Source organism: Seriola lalandi, unplaced genomic scaffold, assembly GCF_002814215.2.
Source record: "Seriola lalandi dorsalis isolate HSWRI2012SDOR001 ecotype SW California unplaced genomic scaffold, Sedor1 jcf7180002054519, whole genome shotgun sequence".
Lineage (NCBI taxonomy): Eukaryota > Metazoa > Chordata > Actinopteri > Carangiformes > Carangidae > Seriola > Seriola lalandi.
In genome coordinates, this window is record NW_019525072.1 from 1,648,895 (window position 1) to 1,669,875 (window position 20,981).

The 20,981-nt window shown below is 38.8% G+C and overlaps 1 protein-coding gene across 1 annotated transcript in view; it reads left to right on the top strand.

Moving 5' to 3' along the window:
* The window catches only part of hs3st2 (heparan sulfate (glucosamine) 3-O-sulfotransferase 2), a 21,055-nt gene extending 4,067 nt beyond the window's left edge, over positions 1–16,988 (top strand). Inside the window, exon 2 of the mRNA XM_023413784.2 lies at positions 15,640–16,988. Coding sequence (XP_023269552.1) covers positions 15,640–16,258 — 619 coding nt within the window. The 3' untranslated portion in view covers positions 16,259–16,988. The remainder of the gene's footprint in view (positions 1–15,639) is intronic.
* The last annotated feature ends 3,993 nt before the right edge of the window (positions 16,989–20,981 follow it).

The window sequence follows — 20,981 nt, forward strand, 5'->3', positions numbered from 1 at the left end:
TTAATGTTGTAGGTCTTCCTCTATGAACAAGCATTAAGACATCACACTGACAAAAGTTAACCAAATACCCACCAGTTAAACATCTGAACTACAACCGAACGCAGCAGACCGAGCATGCGAAAAGGTGCTAGATGCAGAGGAATTTTTTTTAACTGTCGAATCAATCATCAGCGCTTCAGATATCATCCTGCTCCACCAGCACATAAATCTACCATCTTAATGCAGCTTAATGATGCAGTGGCAGCCATTTACTTCATCAGTAAGCAAACTATTAGACCAGAGGTTGGGGCTTTTTACACAAGTTCGATTTTGTTTTCTCTGTCACTCAAGATTAAAGCAGAGATGAATCGAGGTGCCTCACTGATATGATGCCACGAAAGGAAAATTACAACACTGGGATATTGCACACTTGTCACAAGCTGACAGTTCATGTATTCAAGATAAACACTTAAACAGCACCTTGGAAACAAAGATGGGATTAATTCAGGCTGTAGAATCCGTTATTCAACTTGACGAGTGACCGCATGATGTTCATTGTATTAGACTGGCCCTCTGTGATTATCTGTCACAGTGTTTGGGTTGTTGGCAGCACGTCACGAAGTATCTTTCTGTTTTGATTAGCTGTCACATTTGTCTCTATAGCAAGTAACATATTGTATTTTCACGTTCTACATGTGTTTATGTGATTTATTGCATTGAGCTGCTATAAGCTGTCTTTAATAGCCCAGTTTATATAGGCTATCTGTATATCTCTGTCTATCAATGGGTTTCAAATTACAGTTATTCTTATCATCATAATCGATCAGTTATCTTTTCTCTTTCTTTTCTTTCTTTATCTCGATTAATGATTATGATTTTAGTGGCCTTTTTAAAATGACCTTCATCAAGCAATAAAGGAACAACACAAAACATGTTCAGATCACAACCTGCAACAACCAGATGACCAAAAGATGCATCTCAAGATCCTTAAAATACAACAGAAACCTAGAAATAATCTGCTGATTAATCGATAATGAAAATGAGCGAAAGATGAAATATAGCATCAAGAAATTCTTAATATTTGAGAAGCTGTAAAAGTTCATCCAGAACTGGTCAAAAATGAAATGTTGTGACAACTGTAGCCTGGAGTTCTATTAAATTTGGTTCAGATATTCACCATCCCCAGAGGATGAATCATAATGATTTTGTATCATTTAGTGCCACTTTCCACTTCAGTTTCGCGACATTACATATCTAAAACAATTCCCCCTATTGTCATCAGTCTTAAGTCATAATCTCATATCAGTACTCTCATTGCATACTAATTAAACACATTAGCCTTTTAACTGCTAACATGCTAACATAATGATCCAAGTTTGTGCTTGAAGCAATAGTTTGACAAAATAATTGTAATTACCATCACAGCTTTGAGGGGCTAAAATGGTCCATTCACTTTCTGTTGATGTACTATTTCATTTGACAACAAAAGTTCATTATTGACTTTGTTGTAAGTTGGTATGATAAAATACTCTCAACACAAGGTCTGATTGCCAACTTTTTCTGAGCTATCAGCCACATCAAAATGCTTAAAACTCAACATGCTGTTTTCTCTAGAGGAAAAGACGCTTGTTTTTTGACACATTTCAAAACACCTTGTTTATAGCTAATATCCGTTGACCAGACAGAAACGTACATGACACCAAATTAACTCTTGTCAGTTTCAGTGAAGTGGCCAGTTGTTCAGTCGGCCAGTTGTTCAGTTCTGTTGCACAATCTGTCCTGTTACATTAAGCATGTGACAGATCATTTAGGCCCAGAAGAAAAATGGTGCAGTGTTCATTACTGTGTCTCCTGAACAGAACACACACGTGGCCTCATTTATTTTGCACAAGGGTTTTCACATAACCATACAGGACCTGATACAACAGACAATTCACAGCCACCAATTTCCTTGAACTTTTCTCGCCACGTTTTCGAATCTCCACAGAATCATAAAGATCAAACAAAAACACGTCGCTATACACCATCAGGACTTAAAAGGGCATCTCAGCTCTATTGATTTCACATGAGTCGGAGGCACTTCCAGTAGATTCCCTGAGAAGTGTTGAAATTGTATGAGAGGCTGCAGCCACGAATATTCTCCAGGTCCACATTAATTGGCTCGGGGAGGCAGGGAGCTCTGGAACAGTATCATCAGAAAGGTTGATGAGGACAGAAAGTTAGATGGTTCTCATTTAACACAGAAAACTGCACATTATACAGTGAGAGATGGTCAGGCGTAACTCTGCATTATTAATGAGCTGTCTTCATTCCAGTGCAGCTCAGAGACATGTAGTGGTTAACATTAATTACAAAACAAGTCTTTCTCAGACATTTCCCCAATGAGACCAATCTGAAATGTGAGATAGATGGTGCTTTTATTCCTTTAATAGAATAATTCAGGAAGTAATGTAATCATGCATACATTATGGATCAATCACATGATAAAGCATTAGTGTTTGGAATAAAACAATCGATAGTGCCAGTTCAATCTGGTGTAGATGGATAACAAGCTTTCACAACTTTCAATCACTTGCTTATTAGTCAGTCAGTTAACCGCTTTGGTCCAGACTTGAATTTATTACAAGATATTTCATTTTCCTGCATTAGCATCATAATAATCATCATCATCATCATCATCATCATCATCATCATCATCATCATCATCATCATCATCAGGTCAAACTTTCTCTTTGTCCAATACTTTGATTTATGACTAAATACATACAAACATATGATATTCCCATCAGCCTCAACTGTACTCTGTACACTAAACTTAAGTAGCCTACTAAATGTTAGCAACATGAACATGGCCAATATTGTACTTAACATTACATGTTAGCATTGCACAGTGCCACGGTGCCTATGTAATGCCTCACAGAGCCGCTAGCAAGGCCGTAGACTTTTACGCCATGTCTACCCAGAGAGCATTTCTGTTGTGTTTTTCAGTTATCTGTCTCACCAACCCTGTGTCCTAGAAATTATGTTTATATACACCTAATGTGGAACAGTCAATACCCTTTGAAGGAAAACGTAACAACTGGATTATGTTTTCGAAATCAGGATAGGCCTATGTGGTTAATTTACATATTTGGCAAGTCCCAAATACGATTGAACATATCAGTAAAATATATTTACAGCGTACCTGTTTTACTAACAATACAATGCACAGTTATTTAGCTTTATATGATAGGTCTAATGTTTCGGCACTCACAGCACTTGGTTAAAGTTAAGGAAAGATCGTTGCCTGGTTTTAATGCTGAAAAAGTCCACAGTGACTTCAAACACAAGTGTTGAAGTTCCCTCCAGTAATAGACACATAGACAAAAGGCACAAGGTCATGGTTATGAATATTACACCGTATAAATGAACTTTAACCGAACTTATCTCATATGTTGCTTATTACTTAAGAGGGGCTAAATCATGATTATTTCATCCTTGTACTTGTCTTTCTCTTCTCTCCTATAGATTATGTACGTTGCTTAATCCCTCATTTTAGCCAAAGCTGGTTCTGTGCTATGCTTCCTTGGTGCTTTGCTTGCAAGGTGTAATTACACGTGGATCACATGAGCGGCAGTGATTAGTTTCGCTTCTAAGACTACAATATTACACGAAGGAACCAAAATAGCATGGACGAGTGAAGCAGTTACAACATGTTTATTTACATTTAACAGGGTGCACTTTGTACACCAGCCATTCAAGCCACCAAAAATGTTGGGTCTGACCATAATCCAGCGACATTTCCACCATAACGTAATATAATTAGCTGTCTACACAGGCAGCATAAATGCAACCTGAAGCATAATGTTTGTTTGTTTTTTTGTTTTTTTTGTTGTTGTTTTTTTACATTCAGTGTACTGAATCATCAGCCCATTAGTTCAGTATGTAAAATATTCACAGGCACCACATTTAATTTCCCAGCAATATCCAATTGTGTAAGATATAGAATAATGAACATTTTTATGTTTAGGCACCTCAGACTCAAGGGAAAGCTGCAAGTATTGATGACATATTAATATGTAAATCAATATTGACTTGAAGGACAAGACATGATCATTTTCTTTTTCACAATTTAACTAATAGGAAACTAAAATCTTTTTGTAACCAAGGTGCCTAAGTGGCCTGAACCAAGGACTCAGCCTGTCCTCATCATCCACCCTAAACGCCTCCCTTCTGTGCAGCACAACAATGAAACCTTTACTGGACTGGAGAGAATTTTTCCAGTGAACATAATTGTACTTTTACATTGCATTTACTCATGTGGCAAAGCCATTTATGCAGTATAACAACATAGGTTTAAGGACACAGGGTTGTTAAGGAAGTCATTAGTTTGATACTGTGTTTTTGCGCGAGTCCAAGTGATACATGACTGACGACTGTCTAGTTTTTCACTTGATGTGACTTCAAAAGTCAGCGATCCTTAGCTCTTATCAGCTTGTTAACTTTCTCCTCTTGGCGAAGCCAGTGTGTCCCTGACCAGGGATCAAATCCTGCCTGTGCTTTTCTTCCTCCGACTCCTCTCTTTCCTTTTGAACTTTCTCACCATCTAAGTAAAGAGTGAAACCACTAAAGGTGTGTGGACCGTCCACTCTCCATTTATAAATATCCTTGACTCTCACATTGCTACAGGCTACACTGTAAACCCAGAAGTAACTTCTCCGAGCTCCGGTCTTGATGAAAATCTGAGAAATCTCAATTTTTGTCAGTTAAGATAAACTATGCTAAGAGGTGAGAAATTGAGGGAGGGTATTACTTACAGTGCGAAGGGGCAGGACATAATCTGCACATCACTGATTAAGACTATCATTCATAATGTCCCAATGTTATTATAATGAAGGTCATTTCACGTGAATTATAGTATTATAAAACATTTTTATTTTAGCTGCCATACAGAAGAGTCTTGCAAAAAGCCTTTAAAGATTTGATTTTATGTGCTCACTAGTTGAAATTAGAGCAATTCCTCATCAAATTTATTATAAATGTATCCAAAAAAACCCCACAAAAAATAAACATAAGTTTAGAAACAGCTCAGGATTTCAGAGGCTTCCCTGTTTGTCTGAGTGTCTTTATTTCAGTGTCCGCGGATGCTTTCCCCATGCCATATGTTAATGTGACAGCTCGTAGCTCAGATCAATTCAGCTTGTTATTGCTCAAGGAGAGCAAGTGTCAGTCATTCCCCTCTGCAGACCAATCCATGAATAATTGTTATTTCAAAGAAAACAAGAGACTAGAATTGAAATGGCAGCGATTAAATAGGATTTGGTCCAAGGTGAAAAACATTATGCAGTTTTTTTTTTACAGTATTGCAGGGCCGCATTGTCCTGTTATAAATATGTTTTGATGCTATTATGTGGCTGAGGACAGGCCTGATGTTGAAAAGATCCTCTATTGGCTCTGACAGTCTGCACTTTGCAACCAATTTGTCTTCAATTAAATTAGAGAAATAGATGCTTGATTCTCAGGACGCTGAATTGTGATTCACCTCTGTTCCTCACCTAGCTGAATTGGCCGTGGGATTGCTGTGTTCGTCTGGACTGCTCTTTGTTAACTCTTAATAGACTTTCAAGGTGGCAGGCTTCTGTTGCTGGTGATTAATGATCAGATGTCATCACAGCTGTAATCTAAGTGACTGATACTTTAATAATGGAGCGGCCTCTCCAGTGGTGACTGGATCTGTTCTGTCAGATCCGGGAGGAGGAAGATGACATTTTTAGGAAGCGCTGTGGTACAGACATTATGAGAAACCATGCGGCATAAGAACATTTTCTCTGCACAGTCTACCTGCGTAAAATAAACTGTTAATGGGTTTGGATGGCAGGGAGCAGGTCTGTGCGTGCTATTGGCTTTTCAGGACATTTAAGGACAAATGGTTTGTATGAAGCAAAATTTCCTACAGACACTTTCTAAAAGTATGGAAAGAAAGTTTGCAAACAAAGAGTTTTGAAAATCCTCTAATCAGGACTTGAATAATGATTATTACAAAAAATATATTGAAATTATATTAAATCATGGAAGAAAAAGGGAATTTGCTACAATTCAAATAAGACAAAAATCGCATATGTGAAAGCTCCCACTTGAAAACACTACCATGTCCAAAAACCCTGAAGTTGCTGTGACAGGCTCTCAGGACAGGGCACAACTCAGACACTCATTTAATAAGCCTGAGTCTTTCCCAACCAGACTGCAATTCATTAGTCAATTAGTCCAACTCTGCATGGCATTTGCATAGAATTTTTATTTTTTTCTTCATGTGTATTCAGAGTTACTGTACTGTTCACTTTTCTCACTGCACGTTTCTGTGACACTATAATTAAATCTTAGGTTATCTAAACATAAAGCTGCAGTTTTAATTATTTTGCGCTTGTGTGTTGAAGGTTTTTTTTTTTCTTTGCAGTACCTCTGATAACATTTTTTGAACTACTCCCTTGAAAAATGTGAAGCACGGTGACATTTTTGTTTCCACACCAAAGCTTTTTGTGTATATTATTACCAAGGACTGTGACCATCATTGCTCTGCATGCTGCTTACTGTGATAACACACAGGCAATGAGAGGAGCCTTTTTTTTTCTAATAACTTACTGTGTAACTGTTTTGTTGTTAAATTACTCCAGAGACTGGACAAACACAGCATGGAATGGATACTTTGATTCTCCGTGGTCCAGCCTGTGAGCCAGCATATTGTTTAATAGGCTGGGTTCCTTATTAGTCATTGTAATGACAAACATTTGTTGTCCAGCGGGAGGTGGAGGCCATTCTCTAAATCTACCATCGCCTGACCCTCCAGAAACACTTCACATCGTGATTAATGGCTTCTAAGTTCAAGGTTTGCCTGAAATCCTCCAACTCATTAAACTGCTATATTAGTAATAGTCTGTTGGCATAGTATTCCTTGATAAATTACAAGTGATAAGGAAGATGGGGTGCATTCAATGCTGGTTAGTTTCCAGATTACTGGATGACTATAGGTGTGGATTGTGGAAATATGACTGAACTTGTAACATGTTGTCAGTGACTTAGTTTCGATGGAGAATACACCTTTTTTTAAACGTACAACATGTAAAATTTATGTTTTCACATGTGATGTCTACGTTTCTCGTGTGAGGTCTGAAAACCACATATCGCCTATATGTGAAAATATGTGTAACGGTTAATCCCACATTTCTTGGTTCTTTTTTTTTTTGCTCGCTTTTTTGAGTGGGGCTTGTATATTGCATCTATGCTGCGTTGTTTTAGGTTCAAACCAGAGTGAAATGACAGTAATAAATTCTGAGTTCATTGATTGTTCACAAGGAGATGATTCAAAGCTGACCTTTACTTGTTCTGATCGTCTGCATCCCTGATGAACCTTCGCTGCTCTTTAGAAGTTTAAGTTGTTCAACAAGACACACTGTCTGGAGCCGAGCAGTCCGCTGTTTCACCGCATTTGTTCAGCTCAGCTTCACACTGTGAAAGAAAACTTACGTAATGGAAGTGATGCAGCAATTTGCATGCTTTTTTTTTTTTTTTTTTTTTTTTAATCCGTTTATCTATATATATGCAGTACCACATACAGGGGGTGCATCTCAGTTTGCAGTTTGTAATGTAATACAGCAGCCTTGGACCAAAAGGTTTTCAATGTCAAATCTTTGTTTAGTTTGTCACAGAGGTTTTGGTTGATACAGAAAATTGCTGTGTTGAACTGATTTTATATCTCTGTTTGGAAAAGGTTTAGTTTTTGTTTTTGATCTGGAAACCAAGAGATGTACAGAAGCCAATGTCCCTTCTCTGAAGCCTGTGTGTGTTGGTCAATTATCATCTGTTGTTTGACACATTCTGATCACCACTAGTCATTGCAAATGCACAAAAGATAGTTATACAATATGTTTATTGAATATAACACAACAGTAATTAAACATCATACCAATATTTCATATTGAAATATGATGACATGTTTAGCCAACCACAAATTAAAGGGGCAATTTGTACATTTTTTCTGCCGCTGAGCACGGTTTCTTACCAGCAGGGTGGTGCTGATGGTCACTGCAAAGAGCTTCAACCATCATTGCATTTACAGTACAACCGGTTATAATACACCATGTGAGCAACATTACCTCTTCAATGCAGACTGGAAACTCGCTATTGGGAAGTGATGAGATGGTTCAGCCAAACAGGGGGTTGTTGGTTAATGGGGCTAGCTAACTTCAGTAGAAGAAAATAAGTGATAGTAATGGAAGCAAAAGAAAAGTTAACATTGGCATTGGTGTTCCACCACTGGAGAAAGCTCTTGGTGAGTAAAGGAATGAAGTTTGATATTGAACTTGCACCGTTTCCTTTCAACTGATATAAAAACCTGTTAATGCTAACGTTGGGTATGTGGCAATAGCAAAACTTGCAAATAGCTCCTTTAACCACAGGAGCTGTTCTGGTCGTTTCAATCTCACAGTCAAATAAATAGCTGCTTAAGGACTGAACATCCTGTTTTCTCGCTGGACCACAACAGCAGGGCAAACCCTATAAACATGTAACTGACCTACATCATTGGTCAGGCAAATGCCATGTGACTGAGTCATGAAGTTACTCCACTGGTTGGACAGCCAATGGTGTTGAAGTTTCCCCAGTGGCCATCGCTTTTTCAAAATGAATTGGCACAAAAAAAATTGTCAAATTAGCTCATTTATCAAATCTGAAGATCTGAACTTTTTTTTTTTTTTTCAAAAAAAGCACTTCGTAACAAATATAGTCACTTTTTTGTCACTTTTGTTACTTTCCAAAGAAGAGAGTCACCAGCACTTCCCCCGCGAGTGAGAGGCATACCTCTCTGTGTCTACTGTGTTCAGTGAGTGGCAGCGGTTTGTTATGCAGAAAGATATTCTGTCGCTTCTAACTTTTTTTCTGAGTGATCGTTTTGCACGTAAATAGAGCAGAAATCACAGCACAGCCGTTTTCTTTATTTTACGTGTTTGGTGATTTAGTCAGACAACACTGCGTGCACTGCAGTGCTGACCAGCAGCTTGGAAATGGCTTGGAAGTGAGCGCTGGTTAACATGTGGTCCTAATGGGCCACAGTTCAGTAACTGTTACTTACTTGTTCATTGTCCGACAACAGAAACAGAAAAATATGTAAATGAAAACATGTGAATTCAGCTGTGTTAAAATACTGTAGCAGAGAGTAAGAGAGGAACAAACAGAAAGAGCTGAAACCACCTGACACTAGGCGGACGCAAATACAACGTGATGACATCAGTTGTTTCCTGCGGTTCCACAACAGTTTTAAACTACCGTCGTGGAACTACTGCTTCATTTACTGGAGTCCTCAATCATTGACCATATGTGGTCCAGCCATATACTTGTTTTTGTATTATATTGTTTTCATTACATTTTCTCCAGACTGGTGTTTGCTCAATGAACCCTTTAGGGCATAAAGTGCTCGTCTTGACTGGCTGAGTACACAAAATATGAAGAACATTCATGTTTTTATAATGTTGTGTGTAATAGAACAACCAGGGAACTGACAATTATTAAGTTGTCTGAAAAGTCAAAGAAATTGTTGCATGGATTCATTTTTAGCTTTAGATACTTTGCTGATAATTTGCTTTCTAGGGGTCCTCGCACTTCAATTGTTGCACACTTTCATTTTCAGTGTTCATTTTCAGGAAATATCCCTGTTGTTGTTGTTGTCTTGAGCCTTACTCTTGATTGGCCAGGCTATAACAATCTAATTGTTGTCCTGCACTGACTCTGCTGCTGTAGAAACTGCAGCATATTCTCCCAGTGGAAATGCATACTGCAGGAGAATGGTGTATCAGGGTTTAATGGGGAGTCCTTGGTACTTTCAAATAAAGACATCCATGTTTGTGGCTTATTCCCCCATAATGATACAGCAGCATCCAGAGGGAGCTAAAGTGTGAACTCCAGACCTCCCGCTTCCACTGCGCCAACAGAGATAAATCGTTCTGCGAGATAGCCAGCAGGCTGTTTCAGGGTCAGTACGATATGCAGACCAGCTTTCAGCACACTGTGGCTCATTAATGAGTGGCAATGACTGTTCCCGCTGTTGACCCTAACTACCTGTAGATAAGTGTTGCAGATGGGTGCTCGTTTTGTTTTTTTCCTCCTCTCCTCTCACCAAGTGGGCGATAGAGCTAATATAAGACATGTAATCAAATCATTACAGACAAGAATTGTTGGAATAGTTAAAAGCATAGTTAAAATTGACAAGATGGTTATTTTATGTTTTATTTTACAGCTCAAATTCTCCCTGCAGGCACTCAGCTGGCACTCAGCATCATTAGTCGTTGATATTTGGTTGTGTTGTGTTGTTAAGTAACCAAAATCCAAACTTCTTCCAAATGTCTCATGCCATCTTGACATGTCCAACGTGGTTTCTGTCACCCGCTGGGTTATATAAATGCCATATTTAATAATGAATATATGTTATGCTTGTGTGAAGCAGCATCTAGCTAAGTTTGTTTGGTTCCAGAGCTTGCTTCATTTGTTTTCATATTGGACATAATCCTGCGGTGGATTACTTTAAAATAGTAATAACCTCTCCCTGTTGTGAAGGTACTTAAAGCAAAGACTTCACAAGGAAAGAACACCTTGTGCGTACCCATCAGTGGCTGCCGTACACCCACTTTCTTTCACATCCTGTGACGTTCACTGCGTCTTATCAGATGGAGCTGGTCCTCACTGTTACAATGGGTTGTTTGCTTTATGTAGTGTAAGAAACTCTCTTCATCTCAGAGCAGAGATGCATTGAAATTTAAGTAGTGATAGTTTAGGGTTAATGATGCTGCTAATATTTATATTAACCAGCCAGAACCCTTTTTCTATTTACTTAGAAATATGTTAATTTGCTGGAATGCGTACAATAAAATATCCGACAAATCATTATAATAATATATTATATAATAAATTAAAGCAGATGTCAATGTTAAATTCAGAAAAATTGCTATTTTATTTACAAAAGTTTCCAACTAGGATCGAGGAAATTACAGCATCAAATTCAATGCTGAAGCGTCTAGAACAAATCAGCTTTCAACCATGTTCTCTTGTTCAACCAGGAACAGGTCTCATTTACAGTATTGAGCAGATTGTCCACATTTTCCCAGAGTGATTAAAATGTCACAGCCAAGCGCGTAATGCATCCTGACTTAAAGTTTGCACCAAGAATTGTGAGGAAGACTGTAAATTACCCCAAAGAATTTAGTGTTGACTTTGCCTGAGAAGGTGTTAATCAATCAGAGCACTTCACTCAAATGTCAGTTAATCAACTGTGTGTGTGTGTGTGTGTGTGTGTGTGTGTGTGTGTGTGTGTGTGTGTGTGTGTGTGTGTGTGCATGTTCATGTGTAAGTCCAAAAAAGCAAAGATGTTCACATTAAAGTCTATCGTAACATTTCTACTTCTTTTTACCTGCATAAAGATGCTGAACTTCCAGAAACATGATTACCCTCCAAGTGATTCTATTGGAATTACAATCATGTATATTTTCTAATTGCAAATAATTATTACCAGGCAAGAAATGAACAGATTTATTAAAAGCACACCAGAACCTGCTGCGGTAAAGACCCACAACTTTATCTTTTCGTTTCAGATGCTGTGTGCAGTGCTGATAGTTTTCTCGGGGGCACAGGAGAAAAAGAAAAATCCCTGAAAAGTACATTTCTGATGTCTGGTTCAGACACCTGCCTCAGGTATCACATGCTCCCCTTCTGGCCTGATTCCTGCTATCTCAGTAACGAACAGATACATAAATGAGGCTGCCGCTGTCATGTGTTTGAGCGAGGCAAAGAAAAGTATTCAAAAAGAAGATTTTCTGCTCATCACTTGCAGTGTTTTTGTTCATCACTTCATCATATCACTTAAAAGAAGGCACATATGGCCATTAACGGTTAATGTTTAGCCATTAAAATCAATTTTGAGATAACCAGGCAAACGAACATGAACATGTGCCCCAACTACAAATGCTAGATCAAAAACAAAACAAAAAAAAAAAAAGTACATGTTTGAATCCCCCGGTGTTCCTCATTAACATCACTCCAAGACAGGCAACTTGGAACTTATCGGTCCAGGCTGCTCCCACTGACATGAAAGCATCCAGTATAAATAGCACTGATTTCAATAAAAATCAAGACCAGCATGCTTTGATCATTGGACCGCACCTTGTCCTCCTTGGCTGCAGTTACAGATAGTTAAACAATCCTTTGAATGGACAACTGACAACTACAGGTGAAACATCACACACTCAGAGCTCAGAGCACATGGCTGCTGTGGGTATCAATTAAATGAGTCACTGAGCAAGATTAGAGTCATAGTTGGATGACAGACAGCCAAAGCTTCTGTTAATATTCTGTTTTCGTATAACCTTGTGCGAACAGATACTGAAGATGCAATTAATTCATCACATAATTGGTAGCAACAGGTTTTTCTCAAAAGCGGACACTAAAGTCTTTCAGGACTTATTGATCCATCAATGACAATTATTTTAAATGACTGCAGAATTTTACCCTGTATTTACTCCGGTCTAAAGCGCATTTAGGGTGTGTCCGTATCAGTTTTGCTATTTTACCGGTGGGTAAAAACATGCATGGTTCAGAAGGGTTGTGCTTGACTCTGCATTGTTTTTTTCCCTCACATTTTTCCACATGGTTTTGTCCGTTGCTTGAGATTTGACTGGTCATATCACTGCGTCCTCTCCTCCGTCTGGATAATGACAATTCAACATGGGCCTTTGCATCTACATCTGTTTCTGCCCGCATCGTGATTGGTTGTATTGGTTGTACATGCAAATTAGATAGATGGCACTGGTGGACTTGTCAACCAAGTGGTTATTATCATATCCATGAATAACCCATAACACTAATGAAGTAGTCAGTTTAACCCAAACCCAGCTCTTTTGTATAAACCCAACCAAGTCTTTTGTGTCTTAACTTAACCAAACTGAAGACGCATAACAATGCTGTTCTATGGGCGTTTTAAGACAATCTGGATATTGTATTCAAAGATGGAGCAGTATTTATTCCTATAAAAGTCGCTCACAAAGCGCATACTTCACAAAAGCCTCAGAAAGCTTTCACATGCTTCAGTGGTTTTAGGCCCATAAAGAATTCTCACCAGAGTCCTTTGCCAGTTAAGCCAGTTGAGAGCATTAGGGTTTGGAATGGGATAAAATAATTCAATCATATGGCTCTTCTAGACTTTCCCAATGTTCCTGGACTGAAAGGATTAGCTTCTGACAGTCATTTCGTTGAGTTTGTGAGACTGAGAAAAATGTATTTATGTATTTATTTCTTAGTGTTCGTCACACAAGTTGCAATACCTCCGTACAGCCACTACACCAAAGTCACAAAAAGTACCCAACCTGTACTCATTGCACCTGGATGAGATCCAGTGGGTGTCAGACCAGCTCCAGGTGTGATCCACATGTCATTCCAATGTGTTCTGCGTGTATTACCACCTTTCAAAAACGTGTTGCATGTATCATGTTAACGATACATGACGTAAATGAGGTCTTAGCTCTGGACCGATTGTGGTGAGTTGTGTCTGTGTTACATTTACTTTCAGGTCGTAACTGGTCAGAAACATATCAAAGCAGCAGAGCGTCTGTTGTTTTTCTTAATGTTATAACATTATTAACCCGTCTTTGCACTTTGATGATAATTGATCGCAAAGAAGACACTGGATCCTGTATCAGAGTTTTCACACCTCTATTTCCATCTTGTCTACATCAGTCCCTTCAGTGTTGTATAACTTCTGTGTAACAGTCATGTAATTTATCCGGGATTGAGACTCACTAGGAGTAAACAACCATAACAGCTGTAAAAATCAATAACTCAAGGTAAGTTAGCACATGTTGCAACCTCCTCTGATGGACAGACTCACTTGCAGTTGTGCAGTCCACATCCAAACAAAAACAACCTGTTTGAGGGGAAACATCTCGTCGTCAAATCTCCTCTTAATCTAAAATCATTATTTTTTGTGAAAACCTTATTCCCAATATCCTCATGCTTTGGTGGTGGTGGTGGTGTGTGTGTGTGTGTGTGTGTGTGTGTGTGTGTGTATGTGTAAACATGCTGTCTACAGAACTGACCTGTTCTGTATGTAGTTGTGTAGTTGACCCCAGTCAGCTGTAAACAGCACGATTTGAAGCAGAGCCATTTGTGACCTCTCACTGTTTGTATTCACATTTTGAGCCCAGTTTTGAACCAGCAACATACAGGATCCTCTCTTCCCCAACACAATCTTCATCTCTGAGGATGATGAAAATGTATGGACTTGACAAGGCAGATAACGAAGACGGTCTCCTCAGCACACAACCAAAGATCTGTTTTAGATTCTGCACCTCCTGGAAAAAGGCTGCAAGTTTTTTTTTAGTGTGTAGCAAAGTTGTTTGCTTGAAAAGGTGGTGTTCTCATAAAAGATTGATAGTTGCCTAGTGGCCCTGAGGCACCCAAGCCAACAACTCAGGATTCATAAACAAAGCTAAATGGATCAATATTTCCAACACTTTAGAAGTAACCTATGGTTACCCCTACCTTGAGAGAGAAAGCTTTGAGAAAGGTTAGGTTTTAATCGAAGGCTTCCCACAATAATAATAAAGAAAGCGTGGTATTTAATCATCAGAGCTGTGCGGTAACATACCCGAGGTCCAGAAACTGATTCACATGCTGTGATACAGAGAAATTCAGGCTCTATATCTTCTGTATTCATAAAAGTAAAAAGCCATTTTTTGACCATTTTTGGAATTATTCACCCCAGACCTGCAGACTGTTGTAGCATGAGCACCGGCGCTCCAGCACTCTGCAGTTGGAACTTTTTCACTTGTCTCTTTTCTATTTGAAGGAAACGGGAAACAAAGCATGGCCGATCTAGGAATTGTAGCCAAGTAATTCATTGTCTCAGCAGTCAACAGCAGATGCCTCTTAATCAACTTTTATTGAACCAAAGTGTCAAAGCAGAATGACACATTACACTGGGAAAGAAAACTCACATGACAAATATGACAAATGGAAACATTTGCCTGTAGTTTGCAAAGCCATCATCTTGGCAGCATGATGATGATAATTATGATGCATGTTTGTGTTGTACAAGCTGTCCTGTCACCAATGAATCTCTAACAAATACATGCACGTTGAGCTTATCAGAGCTGGGTCTACCATTATTTCGTACTCTGTATCTGGGTTTGATAAAATTCTGCATAACTACACTATTACTTAAGACTGTTTTTTTTTTTAACCAATTATTGTTTTTCTACAGAAATGGATCTGAAGAACACTGAAGACAACATACTGTACCTATAGTTTCTTAAAGTTTTTTAAATACAAAAATGTATGCTTCACACACAACTGGTGTTTCAGCATTTTTTTTGTCCTCTCTTTATTGTTGTGGTGTCGTTAAGATCCTAAAATGCCATACAAACTAATGTGTAATGTGTAAATGTGCATCTATCACAACCCATGTTGATAGTAGGGTTGATTTTAATACTGGTTACGTCTGCATTCCTTAACTAAAACTTCCCTCTCACTTGTACTTTTCTATCATCAATGAAACAGAAAAAGCATGAGGAAAAACTCCAGGACAGGAACATAACAGCTCTTGCTGACTCATCCATCTGTGTTTTATTCTTTTGTTTCTCTCCCAAGGGGACTAATGCCACGAACACTAGACAGCCAGATCACATTAGAGAAGACTCCCAGCTACTTTGTCACCAGAGAGGCACCAAGACGCATCTCCAGCATGTCCCACGAGACCAAGCTGATTGTTGTGGTGCGCAACCCAGTCACAAGAGCCATCTCTGACTACACACAGACTCTTTCCAAGAAGCCCGACATCCCTACGTTTGAAGAGCTGGCCTTTAAGAACAGAAGTTTGGGTCTTGTCGACACTTCCTGGAACGCCATCCGGATCGGGATGTATATCCTGCACCTGGAGAACTGGCTGCAGTACTTCCGCCTGTCGCAGATGCACTTTGTGAGCGGGGAGCGGCTGATCACCGATCCAGCCGGGGAGATGGGCCGCGTTCAGGACTTTTTAGGACTGAAACGAATAATTACGGACAAGCACTTCTACTTTAATCGAACCAAAGGCTTCCCCTGTCTGAAGAAGCCGGAGAGCAGCAGCCAGCCGCGCTGCCTCGGCAAATCCAAGGGTAGGACTCACGTGCAGATCGACCAGGAGGTCATTGAGCAACTGCAGGAGTTTTATAGGCCATTTAATATCAAATTCTATGAAACTGTGGGACAAGACTTTAAGTGGGATTGAGGGTGCCATACAGAAACAGTGCTGCTTTTAAAATGGCTACCTCGAGAGACATGTTAAAACATAAATGAGGGTATCTTCAACAAACCGTTCAAATGACAAGTCTATTGAACTATGTATAAATTCACAAGCTTAATATAAAACAGACAACTCAGACATTAAAATATAATCATAAATGGTTTTACGTCATGCTGGGTTATTCTGATGTTAAGTGCCATTTCCTTAAAAGATCAAGCATAGACAGAAACCCCTTTTCTTTACTGTATACAGGACATGACATACGAATTCATCAGTAGGCAGCCAGCATTAATTCATTAACCAGAAACCACCAACACTAGTCTGACATTAATGACACTGCTTGAATATTCATTGCCTAACTTGCTTATTTATTCCTCATTTCAGCTCAAAATTAAACCACTGGTTTACAGTTAAAATGAGCTCTCAACATGATGCAGCAGCAAAATGTCAAATGAATAAATAAAATCACCCTGCCGGTTATTCTGCACTGAAATCTGTTGACAAAAGCTCATAGGCAACAGTGACAAATTTATTTAATAAATGTACTGTAACTGAAGAAGAAAAAAATAACAGCTTTATTGAGAGACGCTGTAACACTGATGAAAATGAACCGTTTGTTAAACTCTACTTCATCTTTTTCTGTGTTAGTGTTTCCGTTGTGATCATCGAAAATAAGTGTAAAACAAAAGGAATTAAAATTAAAGGATTTATTTGAGATATTTTCTGTTTATTTATTTTTTTGCATCTGCAATTATCTAGCATCTAGTGATGGTGTCTTGGAACAGAATACAATCAGATGTGTTCCCTGCTTTGCATCACAAACAGAAATCAAATCAAACCTGATGCCTGATGCTCTGTGACATCCAGGCCACAGGCAGGACTATCAGAGACCTCATGTGATTTAGGAATTCATCCGAACATCTGAGCAGGACATTCACGCACATCTCCCCGGCCAAATATATGACAAAAGTAGTATAAAGAAGTTTGTATCGAGCCTCTTGAAAGATAAAATGTTCCTTATCAAATGCTGCCATGCATGTCATTGATCTCATTAACTTTCAAGATTCCTCTTTTAATGGATTTCATCATGCTCCTCCTCTGAATGGGTCTCAATACTAAGCAGCTAGATTAACCTCCTGAATTCGCCCCCCGAAGCCAATCAGAGTTGTCATTAATAATTTCCTCTGAAACCTCAAGAATTCTCGACACAGAAGGTGAGGGAAACCAAAAATTTAAAAAAAAAAGATAATGCTAATAATAATAGCATGGGATGAAGAACACAGATCACAGATTACCTCCGAAGTCCCCAGGTAATATTTTGTGTCCTGCGTGAATGCAGCTTTAGATTTAACTTCTGTTGTGAGCTGACTGCGCATGACATTCAGACACTGCTGAACCTTGAATTGTTTTTGTGATGTTGTCACTGCTGTGTCATTTTTTTGTTTTGTTTTAAGGCTAATCCATTTGTTTGAAGCAAGAAACACTGAATTTGAGCATTTATTCTGGAGGAGGCAGAACAATAATTAGACACATGCTCCATCAATTCAACCAGACGTGTTGAAGAATTGACAAACTCTTTCATTTGAAGAGAGTCCATTAAAGCTGAAACTAAGTCTAATGGACCCTGTAATCTGTGCTTCACATGATGTTCTTGCTCAAAAGTATTGCAAACACAAACTTGTAAGGGAAGTTCTGTGAATAATCGTCGTTCTTTTAACTAAACATGTCTTATCTTTGTTAAATGCGTCACAGTGATGATGCAGCTCAACTGAACATTTTATCCATGTGGAGACAGACTCTGGATTCAAGATGTTTTACAAATGTATTCAAGTTTCTTATTGTTATTAGAGGGAATTTAATGAAAATCTTTTATAAAATAATATGATTATCTAAGGATAACATTTCAGTATTTAGAGAATGAAAAAGCTCTGTGACTTCTTCCATAGGTGTTTCACTTGAACTGTTTAATCCCCCGCTGTAGGGTTGTAAATTGAGCAGCCCCATCTAGTCACTCCTCGACTAATGTACAAATGTGACAATGTGACCTTCCATATCAAGGAAATTAGATATTCACTTATATTCCGACTGTACTCCTTCAGTTCATGTCCGATGGCCAACAGCAGTATTTAAACTGTCATTTGTGATATTCTCCATTAATTTTTGATTAACCTGCCAATGCCGTCTGCAGCTGCCCACTACTTAGTGAGCCATCAGCAGACATGCCAGTTTAGCAATAGGCTCAACTTTATCTCAGCTCAGTCAATTATAACTTTTCCCCCAGAATGCTTAGAGCGTGATGACATGGCACTGAGAAAAGACTCCCACGCCCCTGCCACTCTGTAATACCCAGTGAATACTTTGATGTGTTATCCGTCCTGTATCTGACGACCTTCCATGTAACTCCTGCTGAACAACATTATGGTGAAAACTTTTATTTTGAGCATCTTGACAGAATGCAAGGAGGGAGGGAAATGGCAGCTTTCAAAGTTGTGCACATCTTTACTTCGAATGCTTGTGCTCATTAAATTTTTATGCTTTGCAGTATCGAAGGTAACCTACATATGCAGTGTCGCACATGCAGTTGTAGCAATGAAAAACACACCGTTCGTTAATGTACTTAATTTTATTTATTCGTCATTATGAAAGAACAATGTGTTTGTTGGGTAACTAAAAGCTGTCTGACTGACCATTCTAACCTTCAAAGTAAATACCAAAGAAGCTGTTGTAAATGTCATGAACTTTCAAAGACTCTGAGGTAAAGTACACCTCTGCCAGTAGTTAGAACTGTGTAACAGTGCACAGTATAATCTATTAACACGGAGCCCGTTTATTTTACTTTTCATTAAACAGAAAGAAATAACAAAGCAGTATTCAAATATGTGTTTTGCAGTCACCTCTTGCAAACTCCATTGCTGTAGAGGTCTTTTATAACGCCTGCCTTGAAAACCAATTGAAATTCTACTGAGGCGCCAACCCTGACGCTTCACACACTTTACAAGCTTGTGTCTGTAATCTCTGTATTGTGGGGACGACATCCAAAGAAAAACAGCTGCAAATGTGCTGTGTCCCAGAAAGCACAGTAACTATAGACTGTCTCAAAAAAATATATCAATAACATAAAAATGCTCAAGTGCAATGATAGAAAAAAAGTAAAAGAAAAAAAATAAAAAATTGAATATTTATCGGCTTGTTTTATGCATTGTACCAAGTTTGCTGCTATTTGTTTTCTGATGTCACTTGAAATTTCCAGATGTAATGAGAGCAGATCGCAAGCTTGTTTCTAACCGGAATATGCAGCTTCACCGAGAAGACTTTTTTTCCATTTGGGAGACAGTGTTGAAGTATTTATATCGAGACATCTCCTTGTCCCCTCCTAATGAGCCAAAGCCATGGAGGATAATGAGGATGTTCCTTTTCTCCAATGGACAATGAGAGGAGCAGACTTCCCTTTAGATGATTTGAAACTTGGCAGCCAGAAGCCCCTCCAGAGGAAATCTCATTAAATACTAAAATGGCATGCGAGCTAACCTCTACCTGCATCAATGCACCTTTTGAATATGTCATCCTGGTTTTTCCAGGAACATGCTCTATCACTGAAACATGTTCTATCACTGGGTATCGTACTTCAAGCTGTTTCTCCAAATTAAAAGATGTATAAAAAAAAAAATGGATTCATTTCGTCTACAGGTGCATGTTGGTATGTCCTCATGCCGATGTCTCTGCAGTACCGCTTGATGTAATGCACCTGACGAGCTCTGTGCCATACTAATGAAAAGTTTCCCATTAAAGGAGCCATGCATTCTTCGGGGGAAAAAAAAGAACAATGCAGCCACACATGTATACACCTACTGTATGTGCACACACACACACACACACACACCACTAACCAATGTGAAAACCTTTCCCCTCACCTCATTTCCTCTGGTCTGTTGAACATTTGCTGCTTGCCTTACCTTCAGAAAGGTCAAGTGCAGAACAGGTCTCCAGGCACACAGTCAACTAATTAAGCAGTGGTGGTGGAAGATGCATACCAGCTCCTGGGATACCACAGCGGTCGGTAGCCACCCTCAGGGGTAACGAACATATTGTTTCACATGCAAGCCAGGTAAGGATTTGCATTACATTGCTCTCGTGCAAAACATAAAATAAACATTGTGGCAGGAAAGAAAGTGTGGTAAGAAAGGTGTCTTTTAACTCACTCTTCCTGTTTACAGGCCCAGATCAAGCATCTAATACTAAATTTTGTATGTACAGAGGTTTTGAATGGTTTGTCTTTTTGTCAGCTGGTATATCATTGAAGCAGATGTTACTTGATAAGAACTTTGATACCACTCACATGGACTATTTCTTGGGCCAGCCCATAAATCCTTGCAAAATGGACATTTACTGTCTTTACACTACGGTTTTTGAATATTCAAATGTGATGCAACGTGTTCATTAGTGAACTATAAAGGAGCAATTTGTAAGTTTTGCCATTGCCATATAGCAAACATTAACATTATTAGCTGTTTACTTACCTTACTTACAAGTTCATCACGCATCAAACTTCATTCTTTTATCTGTCTCCAGCAGTTGAACTCTCTTATTTGGTTTCTATCACCTCCTCTCTTGTACTGAGGATAGCATGCTAACCAGCTAGCCCTGATTCAATTGAACCGCCTCGTCACTTTCTGATAGCGAGTCCGCCCTGAAGTAGAGCTGCTATGGG